Source organism: Zootoca vivipara, chromosome 10 (genome assembly GCF_965207765.1).
Source record: "Zootoca vivipara chromosome 10, rZooViv2.hap1.1, whole genome shotgun sequence".
Classification (NCBI taxonomy): Eukaryota; Metazoa; Chordata; class Lepidosauria; order Squamata; family Lacertidae; genus Zootoca; species Zootoca vivipara.
The window spans coordinates 6,419,850-6,435,055 of record NC_142593.1 but is presented as its reverse complement, the minus strand read 5'-3'; the positions used below and the strand labels follow the sequence as shown (position 1 = coordinate 6,435,055).

General features: G+C 39.9%; 1 protein-coding gene across 3 annotated transcripts in view; it reads left to right on the top strand.

The window, feature by feature from the left end:
* KIF27 (kinesin family member 27) overlaps nucleotides 1-14,282 on the top strand; it is a 30,024-nt gene extending 15,742 nt beyond the window's left edge. For 2 of the 3 annotated variants that reach the window (XM_060280081.2, XM_035100090.3), the window contains exons 11-18: nucleotides 409-606; nucleotides 1,614-1,721; nucleotides 4,132-4,308; nucleotides 5,692-5,907; nucleotides 7,596-7,802; nucleotides 9,760-9,958; nucleotides 10,762-10,920; nucleotides 11,580-14,282. In XM_060280081.2, the coding sequence (XP_060136064.2) occupies nucleotides 409-606; nucleotides 1,614-1,721; nucleotides 4,132-4,308; nucleotides 5,692-5,907; nucleotides 7,596-7,802; nucleotides 9,760-9,958; nucleotides 10,762-10,920; nucleotides 11,580-12,010 (1,695 nt within the window). In that variant the 3' untranslated portion in view covers nucleotides 12,011-14,282. The remainder of the gene's footprint in view (nucleotides 1-408; nucleotides 607-1,613; nucleotides 1,722-4,131; nucleotides 4,309-5,691; nucleotides 5,908-7,595; nucleotides 7,803-9,759; nucleotides 9,959-10,761; nucleotides 10,921-11,579) is intronic. The other variant, XM_060280082.2, reaches the window with a different exon arrangement.
* Nucleotides 14,283-15,206: the final 924 nt, after the last annotated feature.

Below are 15,206 nucleotides of genomic sequence, written 5' to 3'. Positions count from 1 at the left end.
CCCTCTCCAGCATTTTGGTGAGGTTCCTGGACGTATTAGTGCTAGTTTTCTTGGTGAGTTTCAGAGTGAGTTCTTTCATTTTTGTTGATATGGATTTAAAGGGTTTGGACCACATTCTGGTCCGCAATAGACTACTTTTGTGAATATGCAGTGTTAATAAATTCTGCTTCTAGGCAAACGCTCATGGCCTTTGTTGAAGATATTTATACATCATAGTACCCATTTCTCCCCACCCCATGCAAGACTTGGTTTACGTTCTGCCTACCTATTTTTCTTTAAAGTAAAATATATTTTGTACAGCTTGCCTTTCTGCTTAAAAAAAAACAACTCTGTAAGGAGGCTTAACAAAAGTAATAGTAAAAACAGTACAGTATAGCAATATGGACTAAACCGGCTGTGTTACATTAGGACTTGCAAAGAAAACAGCAGGACACTAAGAAACTGGCATCGCTGTCGACCCAGAATGAGAAACGTGTAACTGAACTGGAGCAGAATGTCAGTCACATGAAAAACCAACAAGCCCAGCTTCAGAAAAGATTACAAGAGGAGAGTGAAAAAAAGAAAAGCCTGGAGGCAGAAATTCAGCAGGGCCAGCTGCAGATAAAGGCAAGAGATTTCATTTCTGTTTGTCCTAACAAAACTGTTCCTGTAGAACATCATGCAGTAGGCCTACTAAGGTGATTTTTGTGTCATTTGTAAACCAGGTAATCTCTGGTTCAAATTTTACATCGGCTCTGGATGCACTAGGTAACCTAGGCAAACTGCTGTCTCTCGGGATCACCACCCACCCGCCCTGGGTATGAAGTAATAAAAACCTGGCTTACAGAGTTTTTTTGTAAAGATTACTGCATCCAAAGAACTCTGAAGATTCTGAAGTGATGCATACACATCTTTTCCTGATATTTATATTTTGAAATACTTGTAACCAATCAGTTTGTTTTAAGGCTCATATGCTAGAACAGGCATCCCCAAACTTCGGCCCTCCAGATGTTTTGGACTACAATTCCCATCTTCCCCAGCCACTGGTCCTGTTAGCTAGGGATCATGGGAGTTGTAGGCCAAAACATCTGGAGGGCTGCAGTTTGGGGATGTCTTTGCTAGAACTTCCAGTGCTGTAACAAATACTTTCTATTACTAAACAGACATTAACTACCGGGCTAGGTTCAAGGGGCTGGTTCTGATGTGGAAGGTCCTGTATAGCTTGGGACCAGGATACCTGGTAGTCCCATCCTTTATATGCCCTGTCAACCACTGCACTCTGCAGAAGAGAGTTTCCTGCAAATACCATCTTATTAGCATCCACACAATATAGGATTTTGACCTTTAGTGTTTTGTTGAATATTAAACAGGTATCATCTCTGTTGTCTTTTTGGCACCCACTAACGACCTTCCACTTTAAACCAGCCTTTTTCTTTCCTAAGCTGCATCTGTACTGGAATTGTTTTTGGATGTATTAATTATTTTATTGCTTGTGTGATTTCCGCCCTGAGCTCCTTTGAGAGGAAGAGCAGGATATAAATTATATATATATATATATAATAACAACAACTAAACTTTAGTTTTCCATTCAGAAACTGAGCTAATGTGTGAAAAGGATTCTCTTTTACTTACAGGAGCTCCAACAAAAGACAGAGCAGCAGGAAAAGATTCTAAAACTAAAAGATGAAGAAATTGCTGCATTTAAGAGAAAGAACTTATCTGAAACCACTCAACAACTGCAGGTATGCAATATTTTGTAAAGTTGGCAAGTTGAAATGCTACTGACAGATTTTTATGGCAGAAGCATCTTCCTTTACTAGGATCTACTGTAAAGCTCAAGGGCTGCAACTTGTTAACTTAATATTTTTAATAGAAATTCACAAGGAAAAAATGCTTCTCTAACAAGAACAAGAACAAGAAGAAGATATTACAGTGGTACCTCAACTTCCGAATGCCTTGACTTCCGAAGGTTTCGACTTACAAAGTCGGCAAACCCGGAAGTATTTTTGCCGCGCGTGCGTTCTGCGCCTGCACAGAAGCGGTGCATGCGGTATGCGCAAAGCGCAAAATCATGCTTTCCACATGCGCAAAATGGACGCTTCGACATACGAAGGTTTCGACTTACGAAGAGCGCCGCAGAACGGATCGCCTTCGTAAGTCGAGGTACCACTGTACAGTGTTTCAGTTATTTGGCGTGCTTAATTAACCAATTTTAAACCGTACCATTAAAAACCCTCTAGTTGATGAAGCAATTACTATACTAAAAAACCTAAGATACAATTCTTAACATGTACACTACCCTGCAAGCCACACAGATGGAGGCTATGTTGACATGTAGGGCTTGAAATACACAGGGTTCTTTTTTTGCAGAGCGCTTTTATATATAACACTTTGAAAAGGTGCATTCCTTCTGACTATAATGTTGCTTAACACAGAAGTTGCTATTTGTGCTGTGTGGATGTACAGGTGGGCATGTTTACAAAGTAATCTGCATCAATGTTCTCTGCTCCCCTCCTCTGTTAACACAGAGCCATCCACATATACCTTTTCAACAGAAAAGGGTGGGAATATAGTACAGGGTGCTTTTTACAGTTGTCCCTCCTGCTGCTTTAGGGTCATTCCAAACCAAATCACCTGGTGCCTTGAGTCTGACAATTATTGCCTAAATCCTTTGGTTTCATTCACAAGAAACTTGTTAGACGTTTTTAAAGTGCAAAAATAAATGAATACATTTTTTCTCTTGCTGATTCAGAAAGGTCATATTGCATACAGTGGTCAAAATAGCATCACTGACCATATTACATGTATGGGAAACAAAATAGCTTTGACCATATCATTGCAGAAGTGTTTTACACACAAAAAATTAACAAGGGCTCTGAGAGGTATTTTGTTTTTATTAAATAATCAATAAAACTTAATTTTTAAAATAACTTCAGATGACATTGTAACATAAGAGGGTATAATTTTAACTATTCTCACGAATGTGTGAGTTATTTCAGGCTCAAAGAGCCCTTAAACCTGTCCAAAAAAAGTAATTTTTGTAAAAAAAATAAAAATACCTCAAAATCTATTTATTTTATAACCACAAAAAACACCCTCCTTGCTTTTAAAACATAACAAGTACATGGTTAGCCCATTCTCCAACAAAAGTATGATACACGTGTTAGTTGTGGTTTGCGCACTATGGCTTATCGAACCTACCGGGAATAAAATGACAAAAATTCACTTTGAATGGTCAGTGACCCTCTTCTGTGGCGTTTAATACCATTTTTAAAGAGACCACAATTAGCTTTATTTTGATACCAAAAAAGCCCAATCAGTTGAAAAATAAGTGAAACAGGTTTTTTCTAAACTGATGCAGAAATTACATTAGCCTAAATCGAAGGTCGGCAGTTCGAATCCCTGTGACAGGGTGAGCTCCCGTTGCTCGGTCCCAGCTCCTGCCAACCTAGCAGTTCGAAAGCACGTCAAAATGCAAGTAGATAAATAGGAACCGCTACAGCGGGAAGGTAAACACCGTTTCCATGTGCTGCTCTGGTTTGCCAGAAGCGGCTTTGTCATGCTGGCCACATGACCTGGAAGCTATACGCCGGCTCCCTCGGCCAATAATGCGAGATGAGCGCGCAACTCCAGAGTCAGTCACGACTGGACCTAATGGTCAGGGGTCCCTTTACCTTTTAAATCGTGCAAAAATCAAAATTTTAAAAAAATTCTCCTGTGCCCAATTCTGGACCAAAAAAACTTAATTTGAGGTTATCTGATAGGTATCTACACATTTTAAAAAAAGAGAAGAATATCTGAGTCGTGAGAGTACGGTCAAGTATTAAATCAGGTGATTTGGCATGGAATGACCCAGTAAAATGAAATTATCAGTTTATTTCATTTCCAGTAAAATGAAATTATCAGTTTATTTCATTAAATTAAATATCTAAATGGCAGTTCAGTACTTAGTCAACTGAAACCGAACAACTGTCTGGACTTAGTTCCACCCCTTCTAGACATGTCAATATTAGGTCTTGTCCAAAGGAATATGAGATTGTGCTGTGGTTTTTTTTGATGTGGGGAAAGTGACTTTGTTGAAGACCATGTATCTGAGAATATATTTATGAACATATACAAGATTCCTCTGTTTTCTTCCTTGCCTTGATAAAGAAATTAGAAGAGAAGAAGAAATGGCTGGATGAAGAGCTAGAGAAAGTTTTGTATCAGCGGCAAGAGTTAAAAAATTTGGAGGAAGATTTAAAGAGAAGAGAAGCTATCATTTCCAAGAAAGAAATGCTGACCCATGAGAAGAGCCATTTGGAAATTAAAAAACTGAGATCCAGCCAGGTGCCTTATTTTTGTAATAATGCTTGCTGCTGTCTAATTGAAGAGGTGTCATGGACGCTCCCCAGCAAAATGAATGCACATGGCAGATAGTTAACTGTTTATTGTCAAAGCTGACTACTTACAGTCATTTCTATGACTCACGCACACCAGTCTTGCGTGCACTGCGGGCAACTATTCCCAGGTCTGCACTCTATGGAGCAGTTGCAGCAACAAGAGGCCACTTCCTCCCCAACAGGCTCCATGCATGTAGCCTGAGACTGCGTGGAAGTTGTTTCTGCTCTTCCCACTTCAATTATCTCCTGGTTTTAGGAGACAGTAGTGCAGGAAATGAATGCTGAAGCACCCACTTACTTCACTTGCCTGGCCCAGCTTTTACTCCTCTTCTTCTGACTTATCCTGTGCTCCACCCTACTGCTCTGAAGCTTCCCCTGAAGCTCTTGCCTCCTGGCTGGTACAGTTCCCCACAAATCACTGGCCCAGACTCCAGCCCCTCTTCCCTCGGCAGCATCCTGCCATTCCCCTACATGGTGTTAGTGAAAGCAGTTAGCACTCTGCTGCTATGGTCAAGAGGTTGAGGTTCAGGCAAAATATACATAACTCTCCCCCCCCCTTTTTTGTAAATTTGGGCTATGCCCATACGAGGTGAGAGCTCGCATTATGGCTAGCTCAGATCTGGTTTTCAATGTGTTCATTGGTGCAAGGGCATTTTACATTTTCTGCCAAATTCCTAAACCACACATCCACACTAGTGGGCACTCTTTGATGCATACACACCCTCCATCATCATCCCCCCCCCAAAAAAACTGGGCAGGTGTGCAGGTATTTCTTTACCAATGTACACACATCTCTATATGTACACCTCTTTTTATTTGCAATGAAAAGAGAGTCCTGCAGAAGTTTCCCCCTGGATCTGTCACCTGCTTTCCTTCCTCTCTTCCCTGGTGTGCTCTCCTTTCAGTAGGTGATGGCTTTCTAAGAAACCCCTAATGTAACTCAAATGTATTGCAAAGATGCTCCACCCCAGGACCCTTCTGATTAGGGAGTGCTGCAACACAAGTTGAAGGGAAGATCTCAGAAAATGGAGCAGAGGCAGCTTTCACAAGTAGGAGCTCAGCTCGCTGGGATCGCTCCCTCAGCCCCATCTGACACAGCCCACCCAGCCCTGACCTTGGGAAGCCATGGAAACAAGCCCTGTTACATTCAATTAGCTCTGGATCCAATCCTATACCGTCAGTGAACTTCGGAAGGATTTGCGTGTTAGTTGCTAAAACTCCTCATTGTATTGTTTTGTAATCAAACACTCTCTAATAAAGTGGTTATGATGTTCTATTTTGGGGAGGGGTTATCCTAAAATAGATTTTGTTTTCAATTGTGGCTTTATAGGCCCTCAGTAAAGACAGTTTAAGATTATCGACTCGTCTGAGTATGCTGAATCAGGAGTTGTGTGACAAAAATATGCAGCTTCAGAGCAGCAGCACTGATGAGCAAGAAAAGATTATGGGAGAGATCCAGTCTCTGCAAAAGGAAAGGGATCAGCTGTTGAACAGAAGGAATAGCGTGGATGAGAAACTGAAGAATGGCCGAGTGTTGTCACCAGAAGTAAGTAAACTTTTCTATTCAGTTAAGCACAATTATCAACCAATCGGAATGACTCTTTTATATTAATGGTAGCTAAAGAGCTAGTATTTGGAAATACTAAAATAGAAATGAATCCCAGAGTTTTTCGAAATGCAGTTTAAAAAATAATTGTAAGTATACAAATCTAAATAACGCTGAATTCAGTGCATACATACATTGTAGTAAGGTCATTCAACTCAATGAGATTTAGTTCTCAGGAAGCATTCAGAGCACCGGGGTACTTTAATAGCACAATTTTAGAAGTCTGACACTGAATTGAACCTACATGAGAAATGGATACTATTACCACTTGTATCTCTGGGCTGATTTTCCTGGTGCTGGAAATGTAAATAATTTGGGGGCTTTTGACCACAGGTTGGCAGTATGAGAAATCTTATTCCATGCTGCCAATCAATCATGTGAAGGATTTTTCGTTATATTGCAAAATATCCCCCACCTACACTTCAGCAACCCTGCCTGGTAGTATTGCCACCAGCTCTAAAGCCCCCAATGTAGAGGCAGTGAAAGCCCAAGTTGTTCAGTGAAAGCCCAAGTTGTTTGTCCAGTATATGGCCAAGCAGCCAGATACCAGATTCTGTTGCAAACAACAGAATAAGAACACTTTACCAATAAAAGGCACTTAAGAAAGGCTAACCATGTAAATACACTTTTGGGAATTAAAGTGCAGAACAAAATAACAAAGCTAGCTTGCCTCACCCTATTAATCACAGCCTTTAAAGGAAGCTACACGTGGCTGTTGCAATACATGACGCTTCATCTGATTGAAGGCCACTAGATCCAGGTCAAAGACCAGTTTTTATACAGAAAGATATGGATATAGAAGGGTATATTTTCCTTTAGCCAATCATGGCGCAGGGGCATATTTCCCTAGCATTAGAGGGTGTGCATGCTGGAAGACAATACGGCTACTCTGGATTTCAGCGCAATCATTGTGACCTGGACACAATCTTGCATGGTGCACTCACACGTGGCAAAACAGACTAATTAATGGAAATTTTCTTCCCCAACAGCCTGCACCCAGAATTCAAAGGAAAAAAAATAAACTGAGCCAAAGAACTGGGGATTCCTTTACACAACATAATTTAAACTATATACTATATTTTTCCATATAAAAGATTATGTTTTTTGCTTTAAAAATTTGCAAAATCTTCTATATAGCATCTAGAAAACATGGTCATATGCATGTTGTTTGCAATGTATTTTGAACATTGACAGATTTTAATGATATCATATTTCAAAACATTTCCAGTAGCCTTCTGCTGTGAATCATAATGATTTAATAATCTCTTTTTTTTAATTTTTAAAAATGTTTTATTAATATTAAAATGCATACCAAAAATACATACACACAAGACATACACAACTTACAAAAATTACAAAAAAGATACACAAAATTAAAGAAATAAAAGAAGGAAAAGAAAAGAAGAAAAAGGAAAAAGAAAAAAAGAGAAAATGAAAAAAGTAAAAGATAAATACATTGATATATAAGTACCAAAAGAAAAAGAAAAAATCAATAATAGATTATAGTTCAGTTAATAAACAAGTTAAATCATAACCTAACATAAGGCATAACTCAAGAATTCATCTCATAATATAAATCATATCATAATATAAATCATATCATTTAATAATCTCTGCTCTCTTGCCAGGAGGAACATGTTTTATTTCAGCTTGAAGAAGGGATTGAAACCTTAGAAGCTGCCATTGCTTACAAGAATGAAAGTATCCAGAATCATCAGGACTCCATCAGAGCCTCCTCTCAAATTCTCACACAGAGTGAGGCCAATGTGATGGGAAAGTTGGTTTCCTTGTCTGCTACAGAGCTGAGAGCAATTCTTTTAAAGTATTTTAATAAGGTTTGTTGTTTGAACAATTTATAACCGAGAAAATTCTGAACATTCTTTCTGTTAGCATAAAATGGCTTCATGGAGAACTTTCTTTTGCTAATTAGTGATAGCTGTGAAGATATTTAATTCTGAATGGGGTGTATTTCATACACACTGTATATTCATAGCTGCCAAGTCTCCCGTTTCCCCCGAGAAATCCCCGTTTTTCCAGCTGTTCCTAGCTGAAAAAACGGATTTTTTTGTTTCCCCCCGGTTTATTCTGGCGCGGCGGCCATTTTGGAACTGGGCGGAGCATGCTCAGAAGCGACTTTTGATGCTGCTCTGCCCAGTTCCAAAATGGCTGCAGTGCGACTTCTGGCGCGGTGGCCATTTTGGAACTGGGCAAAGCAGCATAAAAAGTCACTTCTGAGCATGCTCTGCCCAGTTCCAAAATGGCGGCAGCGCTACTTCCGGTCTGCTATTTCCAGCCCGGTCCCTTATTTCTCTGACAGCAACTTGGCAGGTATGTGTATATTATGAAGCATGGGTAGGGACGTGCAGCCCTTGTTCTCTTTTCATGGCCTGGTGGTAGGAACCCAGAAGAGGAAATGTGTGGTAGTGAGAAAGCAATTGAGGGTGGAAGGGGAAAGAGGGGAAGACCTCTGCAAGCGATCAGGTAAAAGCTCAGGCAAGAGTGATGTTGCCCTGTCCTGGCAGCCCACTGTGAGCGAGGGTGAGAAATAGGGATGTCAGAAAAAAAGAAAGGCCACCGTGAACTCTGGCCCTGCCCACCACCAGATGTGGCCCTTAACAGATTATCTCTGAGGCAATGTAGCCTTTGAGAGAAGAAAAGGCTCCCCGCGCCATCATAAAAGATTACCTTGCAAACTGTGAGTGATATCCATTGTGTCATAGTCAGAGTACACACATTTAAATCTATTAACTTAAGCAGTTCCACTCTGAGAATCACTAATTGGATATTGTCCTCTTGATAAATACTTGTAGCATAAAGGTAAAGGTAAAGGGACCCCTGACCATTAGGTCCAGTCATGACCGACTCCGGGGTTGCGCGCTCATCTCGCATTATTGGCCGAGGGAGCCGGCGTATAGCTTCCAGGACATGTGGCCAGCATGACAAAGCCGCTTCTGGCAAACCAGAGCAGCACATGGAAACGCCGTTTACCTTCCCGCTGGAGCGGTCCCTATTTATCTACTTGCACTTTGACGTGCTTTCGAACTGCTAGGTTGGCAGGAGCTGGGACCGAGTAACGGGGGCTCACCCCGTCGCAGGGATTTGAACCGCCGACCTTCTGATCAGCAAGCCCTAGACTCTGTGGTTTAACCCACAGCGCCACCTGGGTCCCATCAATAACATTATAATAAGTTTATTATTACTGTTATTTATTTGTAAATGTATTGATTCATAAGGTAAAGGTAAAGGGACCCCTGACCATTAGGTCCAGTTGTGACCGACTCTGGGGTTGCGCGCTCATCTCGCATTATTGGCCAAAGGGGACCAGCGTATAGCTTCCAGGTCATGTGGCCAGCATGACAAAGCCACTTCTGGCAAACCAGAGCAGCACATGGAAACGCCGTTTACCTTCCCGCTGGAGCGGTCCCTATTTATCTATTTGCATTTTGATGTGCTTTCGAACTGCTAGGTTGGCAGTCATAGATAAAGCCCAGTATGTTTTGTTTCTGTTTGTTTTTATTTTTGGAAGTTTCACAGTTGTGGAATCTGTGATGGAGTTAATAAATTATACATGTTTCCTGAGACATTTGGACTGGATGATTCAATTGACTTTCAACTCAAGTATGGGACTTTCCATTATGTTTTTGGCTTTCCATTATATTTTTTTCATACAATTTTTTCATTACAAATATGACCTCCATATTTCATTATTATCTTTTGAAGTGTGGTTGCCTGATTTCCATGGCCAGGCATGCTTTGATTTGGAAAAAGGAAAGGCTGTTTCTTTTTTTTTAGGTTGTCGGTCTCCGTGAGACTGAACGCAAATTGCAACTGCAGGCAGAAGAAATGGGAATGAGGGTAACAGAAAAAGAGAACATAGTAAGAGAACTTGAATCGGCACTTGAGCATCTCATGCTTCAGTGTGACAGGCGTCTGACCCTCCAACAGAAAGAACATGAGCAAAAGATGCAATTAATATTGCTTCATTGCAAAGGTATTTTGGCTTTGAGAACTTGAAGTAACATCTGGTTAATAATGATTGCGTGAAGCAGGATGTCAGTCTGATCCAGCAGGATTCCTCTACTGTTCCTGATTTTGAAATTATATCTAGTCACTACTAAAAGTGTAATTCCATCAGAAATGTTCATATGGCATGAAAGATTTTTATATTTTACAGTCGTATGAAATTACAAATTTCACTTCAAGTATTCCATTATCACTTCACTCTCTTGCAATCCAAGGATATAATGTCCAAGAAGCTTATCCTCATCCCCACAAATTCCTACCCAGATTGTGGCAGCCAGACAATGCCTGGCCCACCAGGCATTGGATTTTATTGCAAAACATAATTTAAGAGCAGAAGTATTGAAAGTAAACTTATCTGGGTTCCCTATTCGTACTCTAGAAGAATGCAAATGTTCAGATTTGCTTAATATTTCCCCCCATTACTCAAATAAGTCACATCTTAAACTTGTTAATGATTATCTTCCTTTGAGCTGAAGTATTAGTATTATGATTATCATTTTCTCTCTCATCCTTACAGCTTCAATTGTTTTTTCTTTCCCCCATCTCTCCCCCCCCCCGCTGCTAATCTCTGTTTTCATTTGTAAGAACAATACCTATCTTTCTGCTGCACTTATACTAGAGCGTGATTCCTAGATTTATACTTTTAAACTTACTGTTGCACTTCACATTTACACTTTGAGACAAATTATAAATGAGAGTTAGTATACACTATCTGCAACTCTGTTCATGCTATAAGGAAATTTGAATCTAAACTTAGTTCTGTCTTTCTAGAAGAAGATGGGGAGAGTATTGCAGAAACTTTTAAGACGTATGAAACTAAAGTCCAACAACTGGAAAGAGATTTGTTCTTCTATAAGAAAACTAGCCGTGAATTAAAGAAGAAATTAAAGGAACTGGTTGCAGAATCAATCCACCATCCTCTGACACAAAGTAAATATTAGAAGTATATTGTAATAATCTAAAACATACATAGCTGCAATGTAACTCTTACTCAGCTTGGTAGCAAAACTATTAGTCACACTGAAGTTGGATTTATTTTAACATTATCAGTATAGAGGGTATTTTAGATTTCAGGTCTCTTTAATTTTCTTAATAGCTTCCAGATCATAAAGAAACATTTTACCCCTTTAACATTTGCAGACTTGGATCATTAAGTTCCTACTCAGAAATGGAGATGAGGGAAGACATCTTTCATTGATTTTCCCCGTGCTCCCTGACTTTCCCACGGGGGGGGGGGGCTTCTGCAACAGCTTGAGAGGTGGTGTTGGGGGCTGCAGGGGAAATAGGCAAAAATAATTTCCCAGCCGTTTCCTCCAGCAGGAGCCTCTGCTAAACTACACTTCCTTCCATGAATGCAGTGAGCCCTTCTGTTTTCCAACGAGGTAACTAGGGATCTCGGTATATTTTACTCTTTTTATTTTTTTAGCTAGCGGTGTTTTTCATTTATTAATTAACACCCTCAGGGGATACTATAATAACAGCAAACAGTTGATCCAAGTTAGATTCATAACATTACAAAACAGAACAAACCATAATAGTTCCGTCAAAGCATCTAAGCCAACTGCATTTTAAAAAATATTTCTTTTTAGGTAATTGTTCCAGTGATGGGATACTGAATCGAGAAGAAGTAATTACCTTGTCAGAAGAATTCAAACGGACATCCACACCAACAGGAAAATTAAAAGAAATAAACTCCCCAAAGGGTGATTTAGGACCACAACAGAATTCATACAAATTTGAAGAGGGAGCTGCAGAACCCAACACATCCAACAGTCATGAAGAGCAAGCAGGAAAAGTTCACCAGGCTGCAAAATCTCACCCACAAGTGTGTTGTCCTTCTCAGGCAAGAGAGACTATGACACAGCTTCAAGGAGTAACCCCAGTAAAACTTCCTCGCAAAGAATTGCGCTATATCCCCGCTTCTGAGCTTTCATCAAGGCGTTCAAGCCTTGCAGTTGGTATAAATTCTGTTCCTGCTGATTCTATTGAAATGCCTAGAAAATCTGACTATAATATATAATTATCCTTGTAATATTTTGAAAGCAATTACACAATTCCCTTTATTTCCAGTTTATTTCAGGCAGCTACAATATTTGAGTTATTTCTCATTGCGTGTCTCACCCTGCAGATCATTTATTGTGCCCCATAGAAATCTGAGGCCTTAATAGCACAGTGATTATATCAGGGGTTGAAAGCAAAGGACTTTTTGTCCTTAAAGAATTAATTTTATTTGTACTGATTCCTCCTTTAGAGTAACTGATGGATTTTTATTCCACGTCTTCATAAATGCATTCTTCTATACCGCAAAGAATCTTAGGGCTGGTTCACAAAATGCATTTTTAGCTGCATGAGTTATCATGATCATTCTTGAGTGCATAGTTATGAAGACAAACAATGTATAAAAGCAATCACAGTTACAGTCTTATATAGCTGTGGGGGGCGGAAATCACATTAGGTTAAATGCTGCTGACTGTATGATTGGTTATTTTTACACATTATTTGTCCATGTGAACATGGTGGTGGTGACAGCCTGGAGCACTCACATGGAAAAAAGAACTCTCTTGTTATGCAACTTTGGAACTTTCTGTGGGGAGAACGTTTTTTTCCATAATAGAAAAGAAACATTTTTATTGGCTCCAGGGAAATTACTCTCTGCTGCTAGAGCTTGCTAGAGCTATGTCACTTATCACTGAGATAGATGTAGATGTGCTGTCAGTGAACTAGGGCAAAAAAAAGTTATCCTGCTTGGAAGGCACAGCTGTGTATCTCCTAGCACGAACTACATAAGTTAGAAAACTGCTTTGTCTACTCCGCCTGGTGTAGACATAACACTTACTGTGGATAAAGGGACCAGGAGCAGATTTGCAGCATATATACTCACTCTGCACCCTCCCCCCCAATATGCTATATGCTTCCTATGATAATTCCCTTGACCCCAGTTTGTCAGTACATAGGGCCATTGTTAGTTTTAGATAAAACAACTCCAGGGGCACTTCTAAAGTTTTGGTTTTCTCATTGGTTCCCAAGTTGTCTATTATCTGTGCACAGGACGTGTTTTGTGCACGAAAGGTACTCCAATCCAGCAGAGGCTCCCACTGGCCGAAGACGGGTGACTTCTCCCATATTGTCCCCCAGCCTCCTGCAGTAAATTTGAAAGACGCAGAACAGTCAACCAGCAAAAACTGCCTCCACCCCCCCCCTTTCCATTGGCTGGAGCATCTCAAGTGGTAGTCCTTTCATTGGGCCTCTAAAATCTAAGCCAATGTGTGCCTAGTTTAGAAATAAATACAGGATTGTCCCAAACTCTGTCCCTCTGCCAACAAAAGACACTTTTGACCCAGTAGTACCATAGATGCTTGCATGAGTGGGAGGTCAAAGGTGATTGGGGCAAATTCCCTTATTCCCACTGCTTTCTCATTCTTCCCATGTTGTTCCAGAGGATCCTCTAGCCTTCTGGAGCAGGGTTGGGAGACATACAAAGGGAGGAAATTACAGGGGTGAGAAGCTCTCCGGACTCTCTCAGCACCTGGATGAAACCTTTACTACTGATCTTTGGGGGTAGACTATTGTGCATTAAATATCTGTCATGAGTGTGAGTGTTCAGATGTACTTTACAGATAGTTAATTGCCATTTTTGCAAATTTGGGCACACCATTATTTGCACTTTAAAATATTGAGCACACTACACTCTGCTGGAAGAAGAGTAGTAAATTCTGGGCTTTTCACCCTCCCCTGTTCTGCCTGCCAAAAATATGACCTGGAGGGGCAGAGAACTCTGTTCAAGAGTGTAGGAGATTAATTGATGAAACCCACCTCTCTCCTCCTTTTTCCAATGGGAGCCTCCTCTGGATATTGTTCCTTTCCACAGGAGTCTGGATCCAGCCCATTGCTTTGAATTATTTATTGCTTAGGTTGCATTTTTTAAAAAAACTGGATAATATCTTACACAGTTGTTATCTGCTTGTAGGCATCATTAACTTCCAGTAGTGATTCCTAAGAAGAAACCTTTCTGGTCAGGATATCATGTTTAAGGCTGTGAACATGCTAAAAACCATAGTTCATCCTGCTCTGTGTCAGTGTGTCCAACTGCTTTATTTGTAAACTGCTAAAATATATTACAATTTCTCAAGACGGAAATAATTGATTTAATTGCATTTGTTATCTGTTGCTTTGTTGAATCGTGATTTGAAAGTTTTGCAAAGGGGTGTGGTCTTAAGTTCAAATATTTCACTCTCTTAACTTTGTATTGTTTATGTACTTTAACCCAAATACAAACATCTTAAAACACAAAATGAAGTACAGTACAGTAAATGTTTCCTACAGTATGCAGCTTTTTTAAAAAGGTGCAGCAAAGGGGGCTGTGTGGGTTGGTCAGTTCATAACATCACCCAGCTAATCAGCACAATGAACAGCTGCTGTAATGTATGGAGCTTTTATTTTTTATTTAAAAAAACCCTTAGCTTGATGCTGGAGAGGAAATGGTGCAGAGAATCTTGCAGCATGGTTCCACTGTTGAAACAGTATTATCAACTAATTGCTATAAATTACAAATGTCTTAGCTTTCATAACACGTACCCATATACAGTACTAAATTAATAATAATCTTTTAAAGCATGGGTTTCCAACATGGACACTATGGCTTGCTTGAGGTCTTCCATGGATGTCCATTCCTTAAAGCCTTTATGTGCTTTTCAAGGTTCATTATTAATTTTCTTGGCTCTCTTACACAGCAAAGTGTGTCCGCGGGTGGGTGCTCTTCATCTCAGGAACAGGGATAGTAACTTTAAAGGTGTTTTAATCTTATCACTGCTTTATCGAACCAATGTGGACACCACCACCTGTTCAGAAAATGTCTTAAAAGTCATTCCAGCGCACAATTAGGCATGTCTAAATCGATTTCAGGGACGTAAAGGAGCACTGTTTGCCTAATAAAGTTCGTTTTTTAATTTAGCCTCGATAGATAGATAGATAGATAGATAGATAGATAGATAGATAGATAGATAGATAGATAGATAGATAGATAGATGGGTGAAGTGTGCATGCACAGGAAAGCTCATACCAATGACAATCTTAGTTGGTCTCTAAGGTGCTACTGGAAGGATTTTTTTTAAAAAAAAATTTTTAAATCTATCTATAGATATAGATGCACACCCATATATATACTGTACTGTACAGTATTCCTTTCCGGAGAGCGCCACTAACCCTGCTTTAAAAAA